This window comes from Phacochoerus africanus, chromosome 4, assembly GCF_016906955.1.
Source record: "Phacochoerus africanus isolate WHEZ1 chromosome 4, ROS_Pafr_v1, whole genome shotgun sequence".
Classification (NCBI taxonomy): domain Eukaryota; kingdom Metazoa; phylum Chordata; class Mammalia; order Artiodactyla; family Suidae; genus Phacochoerus; species Phacochoerus africanus.
The window spans coordinates 46,234,998-46,262,954 of NC_062547.1; the positions used below are offsets into that span (position 1 = coordinate 46,234,998).

The window sequence follows — 27,957 nt, forward strand, 5'->3', positions numbered from 1 at the left end:
GTCAGATTCTTAACCCACTGTGCCACAGCAGGAACTCCTTTTGTGTTTTTTATATACTTAAGATTTTTCTTTCCTATTTTAAGATTTTACAGATAATATTACCTTTTAAAGGATGACCTTTCTTCTTTTCTTTCTTTTTGCTTTCAGACATGTATATAGGTAGAGAGCAAGAGAGGGAGAGAATGGCAAATATGACCTGGAACCATGAGGATGAGGGATTGATCCCTGGCCCCGATCAGTGGGTTAAGGATCCTATGTTGCCATGAGCTGTGGTGTAGGTCACAGACGAGGCGTGGATCCTGAGTTGCTGTGGCTGTGGTGTAGGCCCGCCGCTGTAGCTCCTATTAGACCCCTAGCCTGGGACCCTTCATATGCTGTGGGCGCAGCCCTAAAAAGCAAAAAAAAAAAAAAAAAAAAGAATGATTCTGGCATTTTAGGATTTCTCCCCATACTTTAATTACTTTAAAAACTGAATCTCAGAAAATGGATGCTGGATCCTAAATGATGGGTCCTAAAACGTTTTCAGTGAGGTGTGTTTTTTTTTTTTTTTGGCTGCATCCCTGGCATATGGAAGTTCCTGGGCCAGGGATCAAATCCAAGCCACAGCTTCGGCAGTGCCAGATCCTTAACCCACTCCGCCACAGCGGGAACTCCTCCAGTGACTATTTTCAATAGTGGAATGTTTTTCTTTTTCGGTTTACTCTAACAAGACTATGTGAGGAAACCCTACTATATTCAGAGAATGAATTGTTCTAGAAAACCAGATTATATAATAGGAGAATTTACTGCTTTAGCCACCAATGCTTTAAAAATTCTTGTTAACTTTTTATCTTGAAATCATTTTAGACTTAAAGTTGTAAAAATAGGATGAAGTTCCCATTAACATTCACCTAGCTTCCCAATATGTTTATATCTTGCATAAAGATTAGTACAGTTATCAGAGAATGAATTTTTCTAGAAAACCAGATTATATAATAGGAGAATTTACTGCTTTAGCCACCAATGCTTTAAAAATTCTTGTTAACTTTTTATCTTGAAATCATTTTAGACTTAAAGTTGTAAAAATAGGATGAAGTTCCCATTAACATTCACCTAGCTTCCCATTATGTTTATATCTTGCATAAAGATTAGTACAGTTATCAAAACTAAGAAATTACCATTGGAACAATTTTCTTACATTGTTAACTAGAGACTTTATTTGAATTTCACCAGTTTCCTCACCAATGTCCATTTTCTGTCCCAACATCTAATGTAAGATCCCATATAACACTTAGTTGTCATGTGTTAGTGTCCTGTGACAGTTCCTCAGCTTTTCCTTGTTTTTCATGACATTGACACTTTTGAAGAGTACTGGGTCAGTTTGTTTATAAAATATCACCCAATTTTGGTTTGTCTGGTGTTTTCTCCTAATTGGATTCAGATTATACTTCTGGGGGGAAATAACACGGAAGTGATGCACCCTTCTCATTGTATCATATCAGGGAGTACATGATTTTGATAGGTCTTATTACTGGTGGTAAACCTTGATCTTTGTTAAGTATCTACCAGATTTCTCACTGTTGAATTATGTTTTTTCCTTTTGTAATCAATAAATATCTTGAGAAGTTACTTTACGTGAATATCCTATTTCTCCTCAGACTTACACCAACTAGTTTTAACATCTCTCAGTGGGTCTTTCTCCATGGCAGTTATTTCTGTGGTATTCTAATGGTGATTTTCTATTTTCCTCATTCCTCATTTATTATTTGGAATTCTTCTGCAAGGAAGAGCTGCCCCTTCTCCTATCTCCCACTTTCCTCCCCTCCCTCTCTTTCCTACCCTTTCTTCTTTCTTTTTATATCAATATGGATATTTTATTCTACAGATTATAATCCAGTATTATTTATTTTGTTGAACAAATTGTTCCAGCTTTGGTCATTGGGCGCTCTTTCAGGTTTACTCTTTTTTTTTTTGGTCTTTTTGCTATTTCTTGGTCTTGGGCCGTTCCCGTGGCATATGGAGATTCCCAGGCTAGGGGTCCAATTGGAGCTGTAGCCACCGGCCTTCACCAGAGCCACAGCAACTCGGGATCCAAGCCGCGTCTGCGACCTACACCACAGCTCACGGCAACGCCGGATCGTTAACCCACTGAACAAGGGCAGGGATTGAACCCGCAACCTCATGGTTCCTAGTCGGATTCGTTAACCACTGAGCCACGACGGGAACTCCAGGTTTGCTCTTTTGTCCTTTGTTTTTAATGATTCCGGGCCATCTTTATATTCTCATTTTTTATGTACTGTAATGCAGGCATGTTAGAGTTTGCACCTAAATTGAAAGATGTTTGATAATTAAACTATTTGGGATAGTTTCTCTGTCTGCTTTTCCCTGCCTTGTTCCTTATATTTAACCCTTAATTTTTGGCTGTTAATTAGCATTTCTGCCTGTAACAGCTCCTTTTCATTATTTTAATTTGTGATCCTTTTTATTTGAAAAAATATGAAATTTGTGAGGAAATAGAGGGACATGTACTTCTGGGAAAATGAAGTGTGGTAGTAGTGAATGTATTTTGACTTCTTCAAGGCTTTTTTTTCTTCCTATTTTCAGATTCTATGTTTAAGATAGATGATATGTTCTTAACATGTATTTCTTTTTCTCATATAGGCTGCTGCTCAGTGTTACATTGATTTAATTATTAAGGAGAGTGACAACAATGTAAAGCTCATAGTTCTGGATCGATTGATAGAATTAAAAGAACATCCTGCTCATGAACGGGTACTTCAGGTAAATGTTATCTGAAAAAGAGAAATCCTAAAGAACATCCATTTCAAAATGAGATAATTCCCAAGCTTTACTATCTCGGCTAGCCTAAATGCTTGGAGACTGGGCAGTTTTTAGTCAGCTAAGGTGTAACTTTTGAAGCACCATAGCTTTTGGGGGATATTGTCTTTGTTATAAAAAATATATTGCTGACATTTATTAATATATTTTTATCTTTTTGATTTGTCCTGCACTTTGATGGCCTTAAGCAGTAGATATATTTTAATTTGAATATAATTTACATTTAATGGAAAATAATTATACCAACTGAGAATAAAAGACGGTTAAATTCTAGAAAATTATTAGCATACCTGTTTGATCTGTGACAAATGATTGTTATAAAATCAAAGTCCTGGAGTTCTGGAGTTCCCATCGTGGCGCAGTGGTTAACAAATCTGACTAGGAACAAATCTGACTAGGTTGCGGGTTCGATCCCTGCCCTTGCTCAGTAGGTTAACGATCTAGCTTTGCCATGAGCTGTGGTGTAGGTTGAAGTTGAGGCTCAGATCCTGCATTGTTGTGGCTCTGGCGTGGGCTGGTGGCTACAGTTCCGATTAGATCCCTAGCCTGGGAACCTCCATATGCCGAGGGAGCGGCCCTAGAAAAGGCAAAAAGACAAAAAAAAAAAAAAGCCCCCTGGTAGCTAAATTCAGTGCTGATCCTAGATGAGAATAACAACAAAAAAATCGCTATAAAGGACATTATTCGGACAATTGGGGAAATGTGAATACAGATTTTATTACTTAATAGTATTGTTATCAGTGTTCTCTGAATTTGAAGATTTCACTATAGTTAATATAAGAGGTTTTTCTTATTCTTGGGAGGTATATGCCAAAACAATAAAAGTAGAGAGAGTATGACAAAGCAAATGTTGCAAAATATTAACACTGGCGAATATAAGTGAAGGTCATACAGGAGTTCATTCTTAAAATTTTTAGAACATTTTATAGAGAAATGTTGCTTTTTTTTTTTTTTTTTTGGCCATGCCTGTGGCATGTGGAAGTTTCTAGGTCAGGAATCAAATCCATGCCACAGTTGTGACCAAGAGCCACAGTAGTGTCAGTGCCAGATCCTTAACCTGCTGAGCCACAAGAGAACTCCCTGAGAAATTTTTTTTAAATATAAAGTTTTAAAGAAGTAAAATAGGAGCTACTGTTTTGGCTCAGCAGTAGTATCCATGAGGACAAAGGTTCGATCCTTGGCCCCATGTAATAGGTTAAGGATCTGGCATTGCCTTGAGTTGTGGTGTAGGTTGCAGACTCGGCTTGGACCTGGCATTGCTGTGGCTGTGGTATAAGCTGGCAACTGCAGCTTTGATTCAACCCCTAGCCTGGGAAATTCCATATCCATGTGCCAGCGGGTGCGGCCCTGAAAAGCAGCAATCAATCAATCAATCTAGTAAAATAATTTGTTTTGCTACGTATATATATATGTATATATCTTTGGTCATTTTAGGGCTGCACCGCGGCTTATGGAGGTTCTCAGGCTAGGGGTCTAATTGGAGCTGTTGCTGCTGGCCTACGCCAGAGCCACAGCAACACCAGATCTAAGTCACATCTGTGACCTACCACAGCTCATGGCAACACCGGATCCTTAACTTTCTGAGTGAGGCCAGGGATCCAACCCACAACCTCATGGTTCCTAGTCGGATTAGTTTCTGCTGTGCCATGATGGGAACTCCCTGTTTTACTATATTTAAAAATACTTTGCTGCCATAGGTTTTTTTTAAGTCCGCCTCTTTAAAATATTACAGCTTCCCAGAGCTAAAATAACATTATCACACTTAACAAAATTGTTAATAATTTCTTAACATTATTCAGTTTTTCCAGTTGTCCCCAAAATGCACTTTTTATTTGGTTTGTCCAATCCATAACCATACATCACATCTGATTGTGATAGATTGGCTGTGATGTATGGTTCCTTAAGTCTCTTAAGTTGAGTAGTATCTCTTTTCCATGACACTGACTTGTTCAAGAGACTCGACCAATTGTCTGGTCTCCTTTTGGATGTGTCTGATTGTTTTCTTGACTTTTGTATTTCCTATAAACTGGAAATTTGAGCTAAAGCTTGGTAGAGTCAGAGTAAACATTTGAAGTTTGAATCTGTCATATGTGATATTATATACTTCATATTGAATTGCATTGGGAGACCCAAATTATCTGATTCTTCCAACAATAGTGATTTTCTTATCTATGAAAGAGTTAAGGTCATGATGAACAGAACCCTCCATTCTTCAGTTAAGATTTTCTTCTTGTGACCAGAGATACTACTGTTAATTCTGGATTTTCTTTTGTTCTTTTTCAGGATCTAGTTATGGACATCCTAAGAGTATTGAGCACACCGGACTTAGAAGTACGCAAGAAAACTCTGCAGTTAGCACTGGATCTTGTCTCTTCTAGGAATGTTGAAGAGGTAAAACTCTGACTGCACTTTGTAAACTGTCAGGCCAAACATGATGTAATTCTCACTTATTTTTACTTTGTTCTATAGCTGGTTATTGTCCTGAAGAAGGAAGTGATTAAAACAAATAATGTGTCAGAGCATGAAGATACTGATAAATATAGACAACTCCTTGTGCGAACATTGCATTCCTGTTCTGTCCGATTTCCAGATATGGCTGCAAATGTTATTCCTGTGGTATGTAATTCTAGTGATCTTAATTTTGAAATTCTCTCAAAATAGATTCTGGTTATTTAAATTTAACTCTGGAAATCTCAACTGTCTGGAATCACTAAATCTCCCAGTCACAAGGGATCTTTATGCCACTCTTAAGCTCAGAAGGAGCTGACTTCTTTCTCTTACATCTTCACCAAAAAAAACTAAAAAATAGTGACAAAAATACCTCTGCATTTCATTACAATTAATGTTTGTTACAGTTACCTAAAGTAAAATTACTCTCTACATATAGATCATTCAGCAGGACAAATAAGTTTTTCTCTTAAGTAGTTTTACCTCTTAAAGTTGAAGGATTTAGTTATAGGAAAAATTAGCATAATTTAGAATAGTTTGCATTCTGCCATTGCCAGAAAAGTGAAGTATGTTATTATACTTTGAAATTTTGCCTTTGAGCCCTGAATTTTCTCTAAAATGATTTTACTTTTAGTTACAACTTAGGTCTATCCAGTTTATTTATTTTGAATTGTGTCTTGTAATAAACTTTGGTACACATCATGAAAAGCCGTCATGACTTTGTTTACATAATGGTGCTTGTCTCTTAACTTACATTTTGTTATGTATTTGAAAATTATTAATTACATTCTTTGTAAACTTGTTTGCTTTCTTATTAAACCTTAGATAATTTTCTTTTTGAAAATGTATGGTTGTTATCCTTTTTTTTCTTTTAGTTAATGGAATTTCTCAGTGACAATAATGAAGCTGCAGCTGCTGATGTCTTGGAGTTTGTTCGTGAAGCCATTCAGCGCTTTGATAATCTCAGAATGCTTATTGTTGAGAAGATGCTTGAAGTCTTTCATGCTATCAAATCTGTCAAGTAGGTTTAAAATTTGTTTAAGCATTTTACCAGTTTCTATCTTTAAGGGTCATTTGATAGAAAACATGAGAGATGACTTAAGAGAGTTAAGACAAAATAAGTGAATAAACGTCACTTCACCCCCACTCTTAGCCTCAATTAATCCATAATCTGTGGGCAAAAAATTTTTGGTAGGTGTGATTTGGTTAGGCTTCTCTATTCTCATTTCCTCTAAAACATTGTGAATCCTAAAGTGACTAAGGAACATATTTTTAGAAGGTCCTGCTTTTGGGATATCATTAGTATTTATATCCCCCTTTTAGCATTTACTGAAGTGAAAGATTGAAAATGCACCCTAGAGTTCCTGCTGTGGTGCAGTGGGTTAATAATCTGGCATTGTCTCTGGTGGCACAGGTTTGATCCCCAGCCTAGTACAGTGGGTTAAGGATCTTACTTTGCCAAAACTGTGGTGTAGGTCGCAGCTATGGCTCAGATTTGACCCCTGGCCCAGGAACTTCCATATGCTTCTGGTGCTTTCAAAAAAGAAAAGAAAATGAAACCTAAATCTGAGTTAGGTTTTCCCTTCAGATAGCCTTTGCTAATGAGAAATGACTGTTGCAGGAGTTCCTGTTATAACTTAGTGGAAACAAACCAACTAGTATCCATGAGGACATGGGTTTGATCCTGTGCTTGCTCAGTGGGTTAAGGATCTGGTGTTGCCATAAGCTGTGGTGTAGGTCACAGATGTAGCTCAGATCCTGAGTTGCTGTGGCTGGGGTGTAGGCATGTGGCTGCAGCTCCAATTCAACCCCTACCCTGGGAACTTCCATATGTTTCAGGTGTGTGTCCCCCCCCCCCCCCAAAAAAAAGAGAGAAAGAACTTGCATCCAGGATTTGCTTCCATTTAAATCATCTATAATAGACTTGCATTATACCTGCCTATGTTAAAAAAAAAAAAAAAAAACTATAAAATTGGTTCTATGACGTGCAAATATATTGATATTTATGAAGTGAGAAAGATTTGTTTCCTTTCTGAGAAAAAAAAAATCATATCAAGGTTTAGTTTTTGGCGATCATAATCTCTTAGAGCTTCAGTTTCTAGAATTTTTTTCTTTGGTAAACTTAATGAAAGTCTTAGGGATGATTCCAGAGATGACTGGAGACTATTCTTTAATGTTTTTAACTATAAAAATGTTACTTTCTTATGTTTTTGGGTTTTTTGTTACTGATCCTTTGTACTCCTTCCTTGTTCATTGTTCTGTTCAGCATCTTGCCTCTTTTCAGTGAATTACCTTTTATATTAAAATAATACATTTTCTGTAGTGGTAAGTGATAGAATCAAATTTACTGTAAACTCTGCCCTAAATAGAAGATAATATCTTTCTGGGAAACATTTTAGAATTTTATTTTTACTACTGGCTTTACCAGTTGTAGGATATTCCTTAAAATGATAGATGAGAACACTTATTTTTCTGTTAAGCTTTGTGATTTCTAGAGAGAATCAAAGAAACTTAGTGTCTTTGTTATTTTTTTCTTACTGTTTCATCAGTAGTCCCTTAGAACTGCAGCATTTACTTAAGCTTAAATTTACAAAGAAAGATCTCTGCTTCAAGATTTATTGGCAAAATTAGTGTTTCAGAACTTGTATTCTTGCCTTTAGGATTTACCGAGGAGCGTTATGGATCCTGGGAGAATACTGTAGCACCAAGGAAGACATTCAGAGTGTGATGACGGAGGTCCGCAGGTCCCTTGGGGAGGTAGGTTTTACTTTAGTAAATGCCTCTTTATATGGTGGGTTTTTTACCTGAGTAAGTTTGACATTTATGTAGTGATCTGCTTTCGTGTTTTTATTTACTAGTGCCTGGACTAACTAAAGAACACCAAGAAAATTTTAATTACCCAGATAATTAAGCCTTTGGGCAGTGAGAAATTAGGAGAGTCACCTTCCTCTACATTGAGCCAAACACCTTTTCTTTTACCTGTATTATTTGCCCTTGCCTTATTTGAACAGAAGGTTCTGTGTTTAAAAGACAAAGAAAACGACTTGTAAAACTCTGATTTATCCTCTGTGTTATGAAAAAAGAACGCATATATGATAAGAACAGGGCTGACTTTAGAATTTGTATTCATGTACTAAAACTGGCTGTATTTCCTCGTCTAGTCAGCCGTATGGTGGAATAGAAAGAACAGTGGTTGTTAGGAAACCTGTGTTCCAGTCTTACTTCTGCCAGTAATTAGCTCTAGAACCTTGAATATAAGTTCTTTAACCTGACTGGATATCAGGTTTTTCATCTTAAAAAATAAAGGAATCGATAGGTAATGATTGAAGACTCTTAGAGCTTTTAAATTAGATGATAGACAGGTATTGAGAAATAAATACATAGTACCCATTTAGCTTAAAAAAGAGGTCGTTGATGAAGTTCTATACATATAAGTCAGGTTTATTTCATTTTATAGAAGGATGGGTGCTGGGTTTGGTTAGTAGTTCAAAGGAAGCAATGGAGAAGAATAAGCCTTAGTGAATATCTGCTTTATTTTAGTCACTGTCCTAAGCATTTTCCTATTATGAAATTCATGTGGTAAGAATTAAGATTTCTGGGAGTTCCCATCGTGGCTCAGCGGTTGACGAGTCCTACTAGGAACCATGAGGTTGGGGGTTTGATCCCTGGCCTTGCTTAGTGGGTTAGGGATCTGGCGTTGCCGTGAGCTGTGGTGTAGGTTGCAGACTCGGCTCAGATCCCACGTTGCTGTGGCTTTGGCATAGGCCAGTGGCTGTAGCTCCTATTCGACCCCTAGCCTGGGATCCTCCATAGGCCGAGGGAGTGGCCCTAGAAAAGGCAAAAAGGAAAAAAAAAAAAAAAAAATTTAAGATTTCTGTTTAACAGATTAAGAAAATGAGGCTCAAAGTACTTTAATTAATGTGCACAGAACCATACAACTAGTAAGTGGTGTCCACAGAGCCCCTGTTCTTCTCACTACAATATCCTGTGAAGGAAAGAAAATTGATAACAGAGTCCCAGGATCCAAAAATTTCTTTGGGGGAATGATTCCATTATAGAAATGATGGAATATTTAAATATGTTTTGCTTGCTATTGATGTTATTAATAAATTGATGTTTCCAATTGATTTTTAGATACCAATTGTAGAGTCAGAAATTAAAAAAGAAGCTGGTGAATTAAAACCTGAAGAAGAAATAACTGTGGGGCCAGTTCAGAAATTGGTAACTGAGATGGGCACCTATGCTACTCAGAGTGCCCTTAGCAGTTCTAGACCCACCAAGAAAGAGGAAGAAAGGTAATTTACAGCACCTGTGCCTTGCCAGCTATACCTCTCTTAACTACTCCTGTGTATAAAACAGTCACATAATTTCTTTCTCTTATTAGTTCACTCTTCTGACCACAATGGAAATATTTGCCATTTAATATGCCTGAAAGGAGAAGGATGTTTTAAGTTCTTTCTCCCTGAAATTGTCAATAATTTTAATCCTCTGCTCCTTATAACTGTTCTCATTGAAATAACTGTGCTGTGTTTAAACTAAAATTATTTTATGTAGAAAAAGCTAAGTGGTGGTAGGTAGCTAATGATATTTGTTTTGTTGCCTATGAATATTTGGTAAACATAGTTTGAAGCTTCTTTAACCATTTAAAAAGTGGTTCAACCCTTTAACCATTTTCTCTTTATTCAGTTAGCTCTTTCATCATTTGAAGAGAAGTTTGAAAGCCATATATATATATATATTTTTTTTTTTTTTTTTTGCCATCTCTTGGGCCGCTCCCACGGCATATGGAGGTTCCCAGGCTAGGGGTCTAATCGGAGCTGTAGCTGCCAGCCTATGCCAGAGCCACAGCAACTCAGGATCTGAGCCACGTCTGCAACCTACACCACAGCTCACGGCAACGCCGGATCGTTAACCCACTGAGCAAGGGCAGAGATCGAACCGCAACCTCATGGTTCCTAGTCGGATTTGTTAACCACTGCGCCACGACGGGAACTCCTTTTTTTCTTCTGAGAGCTAAGGTGGGAACTAATTGAGGTCCTTATCACTGAAATATGGCAGTGAGAGTATCAAATATGCTTACTTGAATCGTTCATACAAAAGCTGCATCCTGCCTAAGGAGCTGGTGGGTTTCATTTTCCTTGATGATTTTGCAGACCTCCTCTAAGAGGATTCCTTCTGGATGGAGATTTCTTTGTTGCTGCCTCACTTGCCACAACTCTGACCAAGATTGCCTTGCGCTATGTAGCTTTGGTTCAGGAGAAGAAAAAGCAAAATGTAAGTTCATTTATTCTATATTTATCCAACAAATGAATATTGAGTACCTGCTGCATCCATTGAACTGTGAGGGACTCAAAAGTGAATACTGGGTTCCTGTCATGAAAGAGCTTATGGTTTAATGGGGGAAATGGACATAGTAATATAATGTAATATATATATATATATAATATGATGATTGTAAAATTGACAAAGTAATGTAATAACAATAGCATGTGGTTAGTTCAGTGGAAGAATACAAGGGCTTATGAAGTTATTTCTGTTTGCTGGGATTAGTCAAGGCCCAGTGAAGGAAATGCCTCTCTCTCTAGCATCTTCATCTTGTCAGTCATTGTTTTATTACCAGAAATGCCCCTTAAATGTGTTCCCATTTCTGTATTTCATACCTTCACTATAGCTTCTGACCATTCCGATTATACTCATTTATAGAAATGTATTTTCATTCCATCCAACCCCTACTACCATCCTTTGTGCTGTTGTCCTATATCTTATTTCCGCATGTCGTGTTATCAGCCCTGTAATGCATTATTATTTTTGCTTTAAATAGTTCATTACCTTTTTTATATATTGCACCATTTTTTCCCCATTTCCTATTTATCTAGTGTCCAGATGGACATACTTAGGAGTTGTAAGAAGTTGAGAGTACCTTCCTGGATCCTTTTTTTCCCCCATATTTTTCTTCATGGTAAAATAGATATAAAATTTACCATTTTTAACCACTTTTAAGTGTACAATTCAGGATCATTAAGTACAGTGCAGCCATTACCACTGTCCTTCTCCAGAACTTTTTCATCATCCTAATATGAAACTGTACCCAGGAAACAGTATCTCCCTATACTCCCTCCCCTGGTTTCTGCACCACCATTCTACTTTTCTGCCTCTAAATTTGCCTATTCTGCAACATAATTTATATAAGTGGAATCATAAAATATTTGTCCTTTAGCAACAAGCTTATTTCACTTAGCATAGTGTTTTTAAGGTTCATTCATATGGTAGCATTGTCAGAATTTCTTTCCTTTTCAAGACTGTAATATTCTGCTATTTTTGTTTATCCATTTGTCCATTGTAGTCAGTTTTCTTTTTCTTTTTCTTTTTTTGTCTTTTTGCCATTTCTTGAGCTGCTCCCACAGCATATGGAGGTTCCCAGGCTAGGGGTCTAACTGGAGCTGTAGCTGCTGGCCTACACCACAGCCACAGCAATGTGGGATCCAAGCCATGTCTTCGACCTGCACCACAGCTCACAGCAACGCCAGATCCCCAGCCCACTGAGCAAGGCCAGGGATGGAACCCGCATCCTCATGGATATTAGTCCGGTTTGTTAACCACTGAGCCACAACAGGAACTCTCTAATTACAGTGTTTAATAGCTGTGAGATGGTCCATTAGATTCTTTCATTTAGTCAAACCTCCGTATAATTAGACATTTTCCAGGACTTCCTGTGTGGCTTGCAGCATAACTACTCGGCCGTTGCTTCTGCAGTGGCTATGGCTCGACCCCTGGCTCAAGAACTTCCATGTGCCGCAGATGCAGCCACTTGTAAAATTAAAAAAAAAAAAAAATTAGACATTTTCATTTTAGATTAGGGACTTTCAAAGGATTTTTTTTTTAATTTACATACATATAGAGCCATAAATGAGATTTAGAGCATCAGGTAAATTACAAGGTATATTTATCAATTTATTTTGATTTAATGGACAGTAATTTACTTGTAACTCTGTGGGCCATTATTTATTTATTCAGTTCTTGTCTGTTCTTTTAATTATACTTTTAAAAAATCTCCAACATTTTGTGTCTCAGTTCTCTAAGTTGGGAGAGCATTTGCTGATAAGAGAGCCAGGTTTCTGGTAGCATATATGGTTCAGGAAGCTTAGTTGTTTATTACCACACTGGCTCTCCTTCATATATGCATTTTCTGACACTCTTTTTCTTTATGTAGATCTGAGTTTCTCTCTGGTTTCATAGATATACTTTTTGCCTAAAGAATTTGCTTTAACTTTTCTTGTTAATTTTCTTCTTAATTCTTTTGGTTTTTGTTTGTCTGAAAAAGTCCTTATAATTCCTTCATTTTTGAAAGCTGTCTTTGCAGGTATAGCATTCTAGGTTGACGATTTTTTTTTTTTTTTAGTGTTATAAAGATGCTGCTTCATTGTCTTCTGACTTGACTTATTATAAAGATGGTAGCTGTTGTGCCTCTGTGGAAAGTGTCCTATTTTCTTCTGGCTGGTTTTGAATTTTCTTATTATTATAATTTTAGCTTTCAGTAACTTGATTAGGATATGCTTTGGTGTGGTTTTCTTCATCTTTCCTTTGCTTGCAGTTCATTAAGCTTCTTAGATATGTGCATTTATAGTTTTCATCAAATTTGGGAAATCTTTGCCCATTATTTCTTCAGCTACTTTTTTCTGTCCCCTCCTCTTTCTTCACCTAGAGACAGTATCCAGGCTCAAAGGATTATTATACTTATTCTGTAGTTCTTTGCCAGCCTTCTAGTAGTTTTTTCATGTATGTATGTTGATCAATACTTAGCCAGAGACAATTTGACAAGGACATAGAGCATGTGTCAGGATAATGCTACATGAAACTGAAAGAGTAAGTTGAATTCACTGGTGGAAGACCTCGAATAGCAGACTAAGTGATGTGGACTTCACCATGGAGGCTGTAGGTAATCCACTGAAGGTGTTTGCATGTGGAGTGAAATGATTGGTGCATAGTAGGGATTACAATCCAGGTGATCACACTTTGTGTCACCAGTAATGGGACGACCTGACATTATGTACCTTCTAATGCAGTACAGTAAGATATGCAAAACAACACCTATCTGGTATTCTAACTAAAAGTAGAGGACATTCTTTAGAACAACTGGCCTGGGCTCTTTAAAAAAAAATCATTGTGATGGAAAAAAATACAGAGAAGCAGAGGGACTGATGTAGATTAAAAGAAACTAGAGATGGAGTTCCTGTCATGGCGCAGTGATTAACAAACCCAAAAAGGAACCATGGATTGCGGGCTCGATCGCTGGCCTTGCTAGTGGGTTAAGGACCGGGCGTTGCCTTGAGCTGTGGTGTAGGTCGAAGACACACCTTGGATCCCATGTTGCTGTGACTCTGGCAGCGGCTACAGCTCCGATTAGACCCCTAGCCTGGGAACCTCCATGAGCTGCAGGAAGCAGCCCTAGAAAAGGCAAAAAGACCAAAAAAAAAAGAGGAACTAGAGAGACGTATAGCCAAATAAAATTCATGAAGCTGATCCTGGATTTAAAAAACAAACAAACAAACAAACAAAAACATTTTATGGCAGTTAGAAAGATTTAGTTGAATTTGGAGCATGATATATCTTGGGATTATTACATTTCTCAGGTGAGATAATGATATTGTGATTATAAAGGAAACAGTCCTGATTTTTGAGATGGATGCTAAAGTAATTATGAGGTAGAAGTTCTTTCATATGTCAAACCAAAAAAATGTGCATATATAGAAAAAAGAAATTATGGCAGAATATTAACTGTTGGTAGAAGTGTATAATTTTTTTAACTTTCCGTGGTTGGATTTTTTTTTTTTTTTTTTTTGCTATTTTTAGGGACACACCTATGGCATATGGAGATTCTCAGACTAGGGGTCTAATCAGAGCTGTAGCTGCTGGCCTGTACCACAGCCACAGCAACACCAGATCTGAGCCCGATCTGCAGCCTACACCACAGCTCAAGGCAACGCTGGATCCTTAACCCACTGAGCAAAGCCAGGGATCGAACCTCATCCTCATGGATGCTAGTCAGATTCATTAACTGCTGAGCCATGATGGGAACTCCTCCATGGTTGGAATTCTTAAAAGATAGCATTGGCTTGTGAGGTGAGTGGGTTAGAGCAAGAGAAAATAGTTTTAAAACCATTGCTATTTATCAGTTGAGGGTTAGTGAAGGTTTTAGAGGTTGATAGTTAGGAAGGAGAAGAGTGCAAAACAAATAGGTAAAATCTAAAATATTTGAAATCTTATTCAGGTGAGGTGAAAATTAGGTTTGTTCCTTGGATTGTGAGTGGTAATAAAGTGATTGTTTTGCAGTTGGAGAAGTCTGACAATAAATAAGCCATTTCTCTCCTTTATCTAGTCTTTTGTTGCTGAGGCAATGTTGCTCATGGCCACTATCCTGCATTTGGGAAAATCCTCTCTTCCTAAGAAGCCAATTACGGATGATGATGTAGATCGAATTTCCCTGTGCCTCAAAGTCTTATCTGAATGTTCACCTTTAATGAATGACATTTTCAATAAGGAGTGCAGACAGTCTCTTTCCCACATGTTGTCTGCTAAACTTGAGGAAGAGAAATTATCCCAAAAGGTAAGGTATATATAATAAAGCCATAAAAGTGTTTTGTGGGTTTTTGTTAATTGTTGATTTTTCAGTCCTCATGTGTGAGGGCTGTCCCTATTGAAGGCCTACGGAAAGCTATCTTTTTTTCCCTATATTAAAGAGAGATGGTATTTTTTTTTTTTTCCGATACAGAAAGAATCTGAAAAGAGGAATGTGACAGTACAGCCTGATGACCCCATTTCCTTCATGCAACTAACTGCTAAGAATGAAATGAACTGCAAGGAAGATCAATTTCAGCTGAGTTTGCTGGCAGCAATGGGTAATACACAGAGGAAAGAGGCAGCAGATCCCCTAGCATCTAAACTTAACAAGGTAACAAAATGTATACACTGGTAAGTTATTTAAATTGGCTACTTAAGAAAATAGTAATCAGGAAGTTGTTGGTCCTGCTATTTCTTAAAAATAACTAACTGGTGGTAGAGCATCAGTTTTTGTAAAGTGACTGTAATTGATGGGTTCGTTAAACCTGAATTGAAACTTGGAACCTGATAAAGTACCTCACTATATGACAGTACTATAAATTCAATAGATGATTTTATAGCTTGTTCCAATTGTGTGTGGAATTAGCATAGACTAAAACACATTGCTGAGGGATCCTTGGAGGTTAACTAAAGCTTTTAAAGGTTAGGGCACTTCATCATCATCTATAACTGGCTGTTGTGAATAGCCTCCCCATACCTGCCCTCAGGTTCTCCTGTCCCCTGCTACTTTAAACAGGACAACTCCACTTTCATATTCTTAATGTATTGAATTTCAAATAGGATTTTATTTGGAAAATGATTCTACTCTTCAAATGTTAAATTTACAAATCAGTGATCTAGTTTAATCCTTCCTCTGTTAAATAAACACTCTCAAATTCATTTTTTGGTCCAAGATTAGATTAGGTGGCAGAATTGAAACTACTTGAACATGTTTTTCCCTTAAAATTGTGAGTAAAATTTTAAATATTTTTTTAATTGTAAAATTTATATAACAGCAAATTTACCCTCTTAACTGTTTTTAAGCATTCAATTCTGTGGCATGAAGTACCTTCACAATATTGTGTAACCATTAACACCATCTATCCCCTGAACTTTTTTTTTTTTTGTCTTTTTGCCTTTTCTAGGGCAGCTCCCTCAGCATATGGAGGTTCCCAGGATAGGGGTCTAATCGGAGCTGTAGCTGCTGGCCTATGCCAGAGCCACAGCAAGGTGGGATCTGAGCCACATCTGCAACCTACACCACAGCTCACAGCAATGCTGGATCCTTAACCCACTGAGCAAGGCCAGGGATCAAACCTGCAACCTCATGGTTCCTAGTTGGATTCGTTAACCACTGAGCCACGACAGGAACTCCCCCCTAAACTTTTTTCATCTTGGGAATCTCTATGCCCATTAAACAATAATTCCCTATTCCCTCTTCCTTCAGCCTCTGGCAGTCACATTCTACTTTTTATCCCAGTGAATTTGACTGTTCCAGCACCTTATATTAGTAGAATCATATTGTCCTTTTATGACTGGCTTAGTTCACTTAGCCTACTGTCTTCAAGTTTCATCCATTTCGTAGCATGTGTCAATTTCTTTCCCTTTTAAGGCTAAGTAATACTGCATTGTGAATATAGACTGTACTTTGTCTATCCATTCATCTGTTGATAGACACTTGAGTTGCTCCTACCTTTGGCTTTTGTGAATAATGCTGCCATGAATGTGGATGTACAAATATCCCTTCCAAGCTTGCTTTCATTTCTTTTAGGTTAAACCCAGAAGTGGAATGCTGGATCATATAGTGATCCTGCTTCAAATTTTTGAGGAACCACTATGCTGTTTTACAGCTACACTTTATGACATTCCAGACTTAAGGACATAAGGGGTCTGATTTCTCCACATCCTTGCCACCAATTATTTTTTATTTTTATTTTATTTTTCTTTATAGTAACCATCCTAGTGGATATGAAGTGATATCTTATGGTGGTTTTGATTTGCATTTCCGTAATGATCAGTGGTGCTGGACACCTTTTTGTGTGCTTACTGGCCGTTTATAGATCTTCCTTGGAGAAATGTCTATTCAAGTCCTTTGCTCATTTTTAAATCTAGTTGTGTTTGTTTTCTTTGTGTTTGGTTTTAGGAATTATTTGTATATTCTGGATGCAAGTTCCTTATCAATATATGACTTGCAAACATTTTCTCCCATTCTGTGGGTTGCCTTTTCACTCTGTTAATAGTGTCCTTTGATGCACAAAAGTTTTGTAATGTTGATGCAGTCTAGTTATCAATTATTTTTGATTGTTGTTTGTATTCTTGGTGACACATTTACATTTTTTAAATGCTGTACTTTGGATGTTTAAAAAAATTTTTTTTTTTGGTTGGGGAATATCTACAAATTTATCTTTGTGGAATCACAAGCATTTCTTGGTTGTAATTATTTAGTTCGCCATCTATTTAGTCTCTTAAGTTTGGATAGCAGCTTCTGAGCTTAGATGCTGAGGAATTTAACTGAAAATAAATGCAAATCTATTCAGTTCCCAAGTTGGGATAATGTTTAATGCATTTGCTAAGCATATTTAACATCTTTATAGTACTGAACTATAAAAACTGTAGGACTTCTTTAACGCAATCATTTGGCTAGGATATGTTTGGTTAAATTGTCTCAGTCATTTGATTATCTTTATTTTCATTTGACAGGTCACTCAATTGACAGGTTTCTCAGACCCTGTATATGCAGAGGCTTATGTTCACGTCAACCAGTATGATATCGTCCTGGATGTACTTGTTGTGAACCAAACCAGTGATACCTTGCAGAACTGCACGTTAGAGTTAGCTACTCTGGGTGAGGGAACTTACCTTAAAGTAAAGTTATTGCTACATAGTAAATCTTTTTATAATAGATTATGAAGAGTAGTACAGAAGTTTTAGCATAAGGATTTTATTGAGCCCTTTGTGACATTTTGAATCGAGGCTTAGTTTTATTTTTTTACCTTTTTTATTTTTTTGTCTTTTTAGGGCTGCACCTGTGGCAGATGGAAGTTTCCAGGCTAGGGGTTGAATCAGAGCTGTAGCCGCCAGCCTACACTACAGCCACAGCAACATCAGATCTGAGCCACGTCTGCGACCTACACCACAGCTCTTGTCAAAGTCGGATCCTTAACCCACTGAGTGAGACCGGGGATCAAACCCACGTCCTCATGGATACTAGTCAGGTTTGTTACAGCTGAGCCACAGTGGGAACGCCTCAAGGCCTAGTTTTATATTTACTATTTAGTCTCCTTCAACCTCCAGTTTTCTGAACCTCTGTGATACCGACATTTTTATGTTTATATTCTTGGTACTTTTAGATAGGTTTACTTAGTATTTTTGATCTAGCAAATGTCAGTTTTTCTAGATAAGAGCTGTTTAAGATACAAATTTACCAAGAAGCTCAGTTAAATTTTTGCTTGCTTGGTATAGAACTAGATCTTTTCTGAGTCCATAACTAATACATACCATGTGTGGCAAAGTAATAATACATCATTATCACATTTAGCAACATGAGTTGTTTTTTTATTTTTCCTTCTTAATAAAAACACATCAGTCAAACTCTCTCTTCCATATGGCTTCAGCAAGAGTTAAGGGACTTTGAAGAATCAGGGGAAAACATAATTCTGCCTTGTCTTTCTCAGCATAGCTTGAGGCGTATATGAAGAACCATGTTTCTAAGAATATAAAAGCCTTTCTTCAGCTTGTTTTATTCTTCTTTGTAGTGGACTGTATAGTTTGACTTAAGCTTTTTAAGAAGTTTGTACTCATTCATTGAAATAAAATGGTATGCCCAAAACACTCTCCCCCAACACACACTTGAATTAAATATAGAATTATCCTGAGAAGCCTATTACCTTTTAAAAGAAAATGTGCGTATTGATGTAAATAATACTGTTAAATGATTTCTTTCTTTTGTCCTTATCTTTGAGTCATAACTCTTCTCTTGTTCCTTGTTTTGCTAGAAACTATTGAGCTGCATACATTTTAAGGTTTTAGAATTTGAGGGGTTAATATATGTGTCTTTTTATTCATGTCTAAATTTTTTTCAGGGGATCTGAAACTTGTGGAAAAGCCGTCTCCTTTGACTCTTGCTCCTCATGATTTTGCAAATATTAAAGCGAATGTCAAAGTAGCATCAACAGAAAATGGGATAATCTTTGGTAATATAGGTAAGGAATTGTTTTATAGCATGTGGTGGTCGAATGTTTTTATTAAAGAATTTCTGTAATGAGTGGCCTTGGGACATTTCTCGAGGACAGGTCCTGAATCGTCTTGAATCCGTTCATTCATTGATTCATTTATGAGGCACTTGCTATGTAGTAAGTGTTGTACCATGTTCTGAATGTACAGAAATGAACCAGATAGGGTCACTGTCCTCAAGAAGCTGTTGAGCAAAAGGAGGAGATAAATAAGCAAATATATAATTACAGTACAGTGTGGTAAAGGTTAGTTTATATACTATGCTTTGGGATCATGGAGGGAAAATGCTAATAGTACAGAAGGCTTTATAAAGGAGATGGGTATGTTATCAAAAGATAACATTTGAGCTGAATCTAAAACTTTGTATATGCATTTGTTGCCAGACCACCTGGAAACTAGCTTATACAAAGGTGTTCAGTCAGTAAGCTTTTTTTTTTTTTTTTTCCCAAGTAATTTCTGCAGTAGATATGGGGCTGCCATGGTGAGGAACAAAAGCTCTTTGTCCTCAGATAGCTTATAGTCGAGTAAGGGAAGACCGATATGTGAAATAGATAGATGCAAGTGCTGAGAAAACAGCCTGTGCTTGGTGAAGTGGAAGTCTATGAAGAGGTTTGGTCAGCACTCTCAAAGAGGTGGGGAGTTGGAGGGAAAGGTAAGAAGAGGCTTTGTAGGGGAGCTGAAGGCTTTTGAAAGATTACAAAGTGGTCTCCAGATAGACAGGGATTCAGTTGGAATAAGTGCAAATAGTTTGACATACCTGGAATTTAGAGGGAACTGAAAGGTGCTGGTAGAAAAGAATGAGGTTAGGAATCTTAATGGCAGCTATGTTATACTTATCATGCTAAGGATTTTGGACTTTATCCTGGGTATAGAGGGGAGCCATTGAGGAATTGTAAGTGAGTGAGGTACGCAATCAGTTTTCTTTAGTGCTGTCACAGCACTAAAGAAAACTGATTGGAAGAGGCAGGAAGATTAACTAGTAGACTTGCAGTAGCATGGGTGAGAGATGACAGAGTTTAAACCAACACAGAAGTGGTTGGAATGGAGGGAAGGGCTGAATATAATAGGTGTTAAGGAGGAGTTCCTGTCGTGGCTCAGTGGTTAACAAATCTGACTAGGAACCATGAAGTTGCGGGTTCAATCCCTGAGTAGGTTAAGGATCCGGCGTTGCCATGAGCTGTGGTGTAGGTTGCATACGTGGCTCAGATCCCACGTTGCTGTGTCTCTGGCATAGGCCAGTGGCTACAGCTCCGATTAGACCCCCTAGCCTGGGAACCTCCATATGCTGAGGGAGCGGCCCTAGAAAAGGCAAAAAAAAAGTAGATGTTAAGGAGATAGAGTGTCCAAGACATGGTTACTGATTGAAGAGGAAGCAGCTAGAGCAACCCTCAGGTTTCCTGTTTGAATGTGTAGGAATGTGTAGGTTTCCTGTTTATGTTAATCATTAAAACAGAATATAGGAGAGAAGGACAAATTTGAGAGAGATAATAAGTTAAACTTGAGTAGGTTGAGTAATTAAGTGTCTTGAGATATTGTAGGGGAGTTTGAGATGAGTCTGAAACTTGATCAAGAGGTCTGAAGTAGAGATGAATATTTGTGTAGAGACCATAGAAATAGAACAAGTCACCCCAAGTGGGAAGAGGGGAGAATCGAAGAATGAATCCAAGAGAATTGGATTCAATATTAAAAGCTGTTCAGAGTTTGTATTCAGAGCAATATTAAAGCTGGTCAGAGAAGAGGTCTGCAAAGGAAGTTTGGTTAGAGAAGTAAGGAAAAATCTTCAAGAAGTATCTGAAGCTGTGAAAGATCTAAAAGAAGAGTCCTTTGGATTTATCAGTCAGTGAATAAAACATTTCTTGTGGTATGTCTTAGGCAAAGGTGGTGGGTTCAAGACTACATAGGAGATGGAGAAATGAAGACATTGAGTGTACACTACCCTGAATGTAGGACCTTGATTTTGGGGAGAATGAGAGAGGACAGTAGCCAGAAGAGAAGTCAAGGATGAGGGAAGAATTTTTTTTTTTTTTTTTTTTATGATGAGAGAACCCTGACCATGTTTATAAACTATAAAAAAAAAAGTCAATAGTGAATATGAAGGTTAAGACATAAGAGTGAAAGAGGTAATGATTGATGGAGGGAGGTTCTTCACCGAAGCAGGCGTCACAGATGGCAGCAGCCTTGAAGAGAAGAGGCAGCACTTCTCTGATACAGGAGGTAACAAGGTGAGAGTTGATTGAGAGAAGGATACATTTGTTTTTAGTTATGGGGCTGAAAATTAAAGGAACTTAATCTGGGTGACTTCAGTTTTCTCTAGAAGTAGATAAGGTGGGGGAATGTCAAAAGAAGCTTGAAGGAGGAAAGGTAGGCTCCCTTCAGATTATGAGTTTCTACTGTGGAAGAAACAGTTACAGAAGCAAATAATCTTCTATCATTAAGTACTATGGCTTAGCAATAATTCATCCAAAAAGTTAAACTCCTACTATGGGAACACTACTACTTGTGCATTCCTCTGCCATGCCTAGCACACTGCAGCCTCTATATAAGTACTCACTGAATTTGAATCCTGACCTCCACCACTTACCAGTTTTATGACCTTGAGCAACTTCTTTTTGTTTCTCTGTAAGATGGAAAATAATAATGCTATAACACAGGATTGATGAGAGTATTAAACAGGTAAAAATTTGTCAAACATTTAGAATAGAGCCCAGTATATAATAAGCAAAACTATTTGCTAATATCATAGTTATTATTTGGAAATATCAGAAACTTTAAATTAAACTTTGCCTTTGGTGATTGGGGATCTTTCTGTGTATGTATATTGCAGTTTATGATGTCTCTGGAGCAGCAAGCGACAGAAATTGTGTGGTCCTCAGTGATATTCACATTGACATCATGGACTATATCCAGCCTGCAACTTGCACTGATGCTGAATTCCGTCAGATGTGGGCCGAATTTGAGTGGGAAAACAAAGTTAGTCCTTGAGAGATTTCCTTGAATTCCTTATCTATCTTTTTTTGTTGTTGTTGTTGTTGTTGCTATTTCTTGGGCCGCTCCCGCGGCATATGGGGGTTCCCAGGCTAGGGGTTGAATTGGAGCTGTAGCCCCCGGCCTACACCAGAGCCACAGCAACTCAGGATCCGAGCCGCGTCTGCAACCTACACCACAGCTCACGGCAATGCCGGATCGTCAACCCACTGAGCAAGGGCAGGGACTGAACCCGCAACCTCATGGTTCCTAGTCGGATTCGTTAACCACTGCGCCACGACGGGAACTCCCCCTTATCTATCTTTTTTAGCTAGTGTTGAGGGATTCTCTGATACAGTTAATCCCACTGAAAAGTGTCACATATGAAAAGCTCACAGTCTTTCAGTATCTGTTCATAGAAATTAGCCTTAACGGAAAATCAAGCAAGTGGTTTGGTAAGTTACTGTTGTAAATTGATGAGAGTGGCAGTTCCAGAATGAATCTGATTGTTCAGGATGTTACAAACTATATTCTTTTCCCTTGTATGTATGATTAGTAACTTATCATCGAATCCAGTGTCCAAAAGAAGCTTTGCAAAGACAGTGGCCTGATAGGGAAGTTTGTTACTTTGAGCCTTGATTTTTATTAGAAATATTTTATATACAGCATGTGGTCTTTTGTGTGTGTGTGTGTGTTTTTAGAGCCATGCGCATGGCATATGGAAGTTCCCAGGCTCTAGGGGTCAGATCGGAGCTGCAGCTGCTAGCATCTGCCACAGCCACAGCAACACAGAATCCAAGCCGAATCTGCCACCTACACCACAGCTCACAGCAATGCCAGATCCTTAACCCACTGAGCAAGGCCAGGGATCAAACCCACATCCTCACGGATACTAGTCGGGTTCGTTACTGCTGAGCCACAGTGGAAACACCAGTATGTTGATCTTTTATGAAGTTATCTGTATCTGGAAGTTTTGATACCAACCTACAGTTTGTTGGATTTTGTAGAAGATGTCATTTACTTTTTGTCGCCCACCCTTTCCCCTTAAATTCTTGGAAGGGAAAGTAGGCTCTGATATGACATACAAGAGATTGTTTTCTCATCCCCAAGATAGGAAACTCACAACTTTATCACCATAGGAATTATAATCATCTTGACATTTTTCTCTCTCTCCCTTTGTACAGGTGACAGTTAACACAAATATAATTGATTTGAATGACTACTTACAGCACATATTAAAGTCAACCAACATGAAATGCCTCACTCCAGAGAAGGTAAGATTTGCCTTAAACTTGGTGGAGACTAATATGGTAGATTCTTGGCTTTGTTGTATTTCCCCTAATGTATTTTGTTTTTATTTAGCTTGAGAAAAGCAGTGTCATTCCATTCATAGAATGTATGGATCTGCTTACTGCTTTCTACTGGAGTAGGAACAGTATCTGCTTGTTTCTAGTACAGTGACCCAATTGAATAGTCAGAATGGTTTTGTTTTTCTTTTCTTTTTTTTTTCTGTTTTATATTTTTGGCCACACCTGTGGCATGCAGAGGTTCTCAGGCCAGCGATCAAACCCGCACCACAGTAGTGACCTGAGCCACAGCAATGACAATGATGGATCCTAGCCCACTGAGCCACCAGGGAACTTTTCAGTCTTCTCCCTTTTAGGTAAAGGCTTATTACAAAATAGTGTATGATACTGGATTAGGAAATGTGCATGACCTCTTCTGTTGGCTCTGATTGTGGGTCAGAATATATCTGCTCAAGTATGGAATTGTTGATATACTTTGATTTTCTACTGTTTGTGTATGAAAAAAGACTATAAACAAAGACCAAATAATGAAGCTGAGGCTCTAAGGAATTTTTCTTTATAAAATTTCTGCTAGTGTTTTAATATTGTTTTAATCAGTAAAAGAATGCCCCCAGAAGACAAGTAGGTTTTAGTTCATATATTGGTCTATTCAGCAAATACTGAGTCCAACAAATACTATACCTCCGGTACTCTATCTATGAGCTGTGGGATATACAGTAAGGAACAAAATAAAAAGAGTATCTTCCCTCATGAAGCTTAAGGTTTGGTATGGGAGGAAGTCATAAAACTTTAAACATCAAATATGTAAATACACATAAGGATAAATGCTACTTCTTTAAAATCAGGTTTATTTAGGTATAATATAGAAACAGTAAAGCTCATACTTTTTATATAATATAGTTCTGTGAGGTTTTTTGTTTTTTTTTTTTGTCTTTTTGCTATTTCTTTGGGCTGCTCCCACCGCATATGGAGGTTCCCAGGCTAGGGGTCGAATCGGAGCTGTAGCCACCAGCCTACAGCAATGCGAGATCCGAGCCGCGTCTGCAACCTACACCACAGCTCACGGCAACACCGGATCGTTAACCCACTGAGCAAGGGCAGGGACCGAACCCGCAACCTCATGGTTCCTAGTCGGATTTGTTAACCAGTGCGCCACAACGGGAACTCCTAGTTCTGTGAGTTTTGACAAATTCATAGTCATGTAACTACCAGCACATGATTAAGTCCTGTTTTAAGTGATCATTTACCTATGCTGTTTGTTTATGCTTATGTGTAGTTCTCTAGTAGAGTGTTTAATTTATCACAAATTTCTTCCAGGCACTTTCTGGTTATTGTGGCTTTATGGCAGCCAACCTCTATGCTCGTTCCATCTTTGGAGAAGATGCACTTGCTAATGTCAGCATCGAAAAGCCAATTCAACAGGGACCAGAGGCCCCTGTTACTGGCCACATAAGAATTCGTGCAAAGAGTCAGGTAACACTTCTTTATTTGAGATGCTCTCTTAACTAGATAAAAAGAAAAAGAATTTATGTCTCTCTTATTTCTGTATGTGGTATCGTACTAGTGTTTTGTGCATTGGAAGCATATATATTTATAATAATAATATCCTTGAATAGAAGTATAATTTTCCTTCATTAAAATGGCCCACTTTGAGGGCCTTTTGTTCTGACTTACTTGCTTAAAATCAGATTAATTCCTGTGGGGTGTTTGTGAAATGGATTCTTCAGAGATTTTCAAAATCCAAGCTACAAATCTAGTGACTTTGTAAATATAGCACTAAAAGTACTTAACACAGTAATGTTATGGTGAGTCTATTTTGTATATCCTTGGTTTCATGGTTGATGTGGTGTCATTGAATGGGGGCTTGGTTAAAATAGAATAACCTACCGGTATAAATATAAACATAATATAAATATATTATTATGTAATAATAATTATAAACATCTTCATTCTTTCTTACAGGGAATGGCCTTAAGTCTTGGAGATAAAATCAACTTGTCTCAGAAGAAAACTAGTATATAAGAATAAACAAGTCCTTGCAGCTTTACAGTTAAGATTTAGGTATGGGCTTACTGGACTCCAACATCTTTTGTACTCTTTCATGCTTTATGTTATATAGAATCTGAGTTCATGCTGAATGCATTCCAGCCAATAATTTATAGCCTTTCCCTTAAATCAAGATTGATTTTAAAATTATAGTTGTCTTTTGTCTTAACATTTCTGAATGCTGTCCTCAAAGTATATAATGTTTCACACATGTATCAAGACCATTTTCACAGTACAATAAACCAATCTATTCCTAAATCTTTTGTTATTTTATAAATAAATGTGTAATTACATAATTTTAGTTTTGTACCAATGGATTTCTTTTCATCAAATTACTTGAGAAAATAGACCCATTTTCATTTAGAGTATTATAAACTCTGACTAAAGTAAATATACTGTTCTTGGGAGTTCCCATTGGGCTCAGTGGTAATGAACACATCTAGTATTAATGAGGATGTGGGTTTGATCCTGGGTCTCACTCAGTGGGTTAAGGATCCAGTGTTGCTGTGGCTCGGATTTTGCATTGCTGTGGCTGTGTTGAAGGCCAGCAGCTGCAGCTCTGATTTGACCTCTAACCTGGGAACTTGCATGTGCCATGGGTGTGGCCCTAAAAAAGCAATAAATAAACAAGCAAACTATTTGTAATTATCCTGAATCATCCTAATGAAAGGTAGATAATCCAAACTAGATTTTTTAATCATTCACATTTAGCTTTGGTTATTATTTTGTGTTAGTTAGGAATTAAATTGATTCCAGCCAATTACTAAAGCTACACTGGGAGGATATAACTCCAGAGGATTCAGAAAGTTGTCCTCTTTCTATGTTGCCTCCATGCCCCACACACTCCTCCCCTTTTTATACTTTACACAAGGGCTGGGCACCTCACCTCCACTATGCTTCCAGATGCCATTCTAAACCAAGTTCTCTAGAGTCAGATTGTGTTGTTCTTTTGGCTCTTGCTTTCCTTGGGGATGATTGAAGTAGTCTGCTCTTTTAACTAAGTCTGAACATTAAACCCTTATACTTTGTCTTCCAGCTAGGATTCAAGCTGCATTCAGGATGAGTCCATAGATAAGGTCTGTCAAAGAGAGACAGCATCATCTCCTATTTCAGCACTTGAATGAGAATGGAGTGATTTGTTTGGAGTATGAGGGAGATTGATTGCCTTGTATGATGTCAGAAACTTTGAAGCCACTTGCTTTTTTGAGCAGAAAGAACCAGAAGATTGCAGGGCATTGGAAATTCCAGAGCACCGACACCTCAAAGCAAAATCGGTGGCTAAAAATGAGAAAGACACTAGGGATCCGTTAGATGCAGAGTCAAGAGTTGGAAATTTGTGGAGTTCCTGTGGTAGTACAGTGGGTTAAGAACCCAACTGCAAAGGCTTGGGTCACTGTGGAGGTGTGGGTTCAATCCCTGGGCCAGTGCAGTAGGTTTAAGTATCTGGCATTGCCGCAGCTGTGGCTAGGATGCAGTCCCTGGCCCAGGAACTTCCATATACCATGGGTGCAGCCATTAAAAAAAAAAAAAAAAAAAAGTTGGGGATTTGTGATGAGAGCAGAGGAACTGGTGCAATTTTGGATTAGATCATTTCCCAAGCTGTGTTCCATTACCTTTCTTGATGTCATTGGATATTATGAGAGAAAAAGGATTCCATAGTCAAGTAGGTTTGCAAAAACTTTATGCCATCCTATACTGAGGATTCACCATGCTCACTGGCATACTGAAAATTGTGTGAAGTCCTACAATAAAAAGAGCAGATTAGTTTGGTCTAACCCAGCATAACTTTATCTTACATGACCAGGAAATTCTTTTTCCATAAAATATCTATTGACTACATCTAGGACAGGAAAAGTGACTTAGCATGTTAAAGATTTTGGTTTTGTATTTATAATCAACAGTTATTGCATTTGTTTTTGTTTGTTTGTTTGTTTTTTTAGGGCCGAACCTGCAGCATATGGAGCTTTCCAGGCTCGGGGTCCAGTCGGAGCTGTAGCTGCCAGCCGACACTACAGCCATAGCAACACGGGGTCTGAGCCGTGTCTGAGACCTACATCACAGCTCACTGCAATGCCTGATTCTTAACCCAATGAGCAAGGCCAGGGATCAAACCCAAGCCCTCATGGATGCTAGTCAGACTTGTTAATTGCTGAGCTACGATGGGAACTCCTGTTACTGCATTTTAAATATCAACGAATAATGCCTCTTTTTGTCCTAGAATATATCTCTGTTGGTTCTCAGAAAATTGCCTGCTTAACATTCAGGCCATTTTTGTTAGGATCAAATTGGCTCACATTGCCATTTTCTTAAATTAGTAAATAAAGAGAACAAAGAGAAAAATGTTAACACAGTTTTCAGACATCTATACCACATTAAGGTATTTACTTCATTATCATTTTATTAGCTTTGTGCATTTTCTAAATGGAATAGCAGCACTGTTTAGAGAAAATGTGCTCTTTCGAGACCTAAAATACTTTTTATATGCTCATATTACAAGGGAACATATAATTAGGACCATGACATCTAGTAGGAGAATAAATATAGT

General features: G+C 37.8%; 1 protein-coding gene across 1 annotated transcript in view; it reads left to right on the forward strand.

Annotated features, from left to right (window-relative positions):
• The window catches only part of COPB1 (COPI coat complex subunit beta 1), a 37,859-nt gene extending 12,143 nt beyond the window's left edge, over positions 1 to 25,716 (forward strand). Inside the window, exons 8-22 of the mRNA XM_047776234.1 lie at positions 2,641 to 2,760; positions 5,101 to 5,208; positions 5,287 to 5,433; positions 6,141 to 6,286; positions 7,926 to 8,022; positions 9,400 to 9,560; positions 10,419 to 10,539; positions 14,642 to 14,869; positions 15,035 to 15,214; positions 17,563 to 17,707; positions 18,945 to 19,064; positions 21,920 to 22,065; positions 23,244 to 23,333; positions 24,684 to 24,839; positions 25,329 to 25,716. Coding sequence (XP_047632190.1) covers positions 2,641 to 2,760; positions 5,101 to 5,208; positions 5,287 to 5,433; positions 6,141 to 6,286; positions 7,926 to 8,022; positions 9,400 to 9,560; positions 10,419 to 10,539; positions 14,642 to 14,869; positions 15,035 to 15,214; positions 17,563 to 17,707; positions 18,945 to 19,064; positions 21,920 to 22,065; positions 23,244 to 23,333; positions 24,684 to 24,839; positions 25,329 to 25,388 — 2,025 coding nt within the window. The 3' untranslated portion in view covers positions 25,389 to 25,716. The remainder of the gene's footprint in view (positions 1 to 2,640; positions 2,761 to 5,100; positions 5,209 to 5,286; positions 5,434 to 6,140; positions 6,287 to 7,925; positions 8,023 to 9,399; positions 9,561 to 10,418; positions 10,540 to 14,641; positions 14,870 to 15,034; positions 15,215 to 17,562; positions 17,708 to 18,944; positions 19,065 to 21,919; positions 22,066 to 23,243; positions 23,334 to 24,683; positions 24,840 to 25,328) is intronic.
• Positions 25,717 to 27,957: the final 2,241 nt, after the last annotated feature.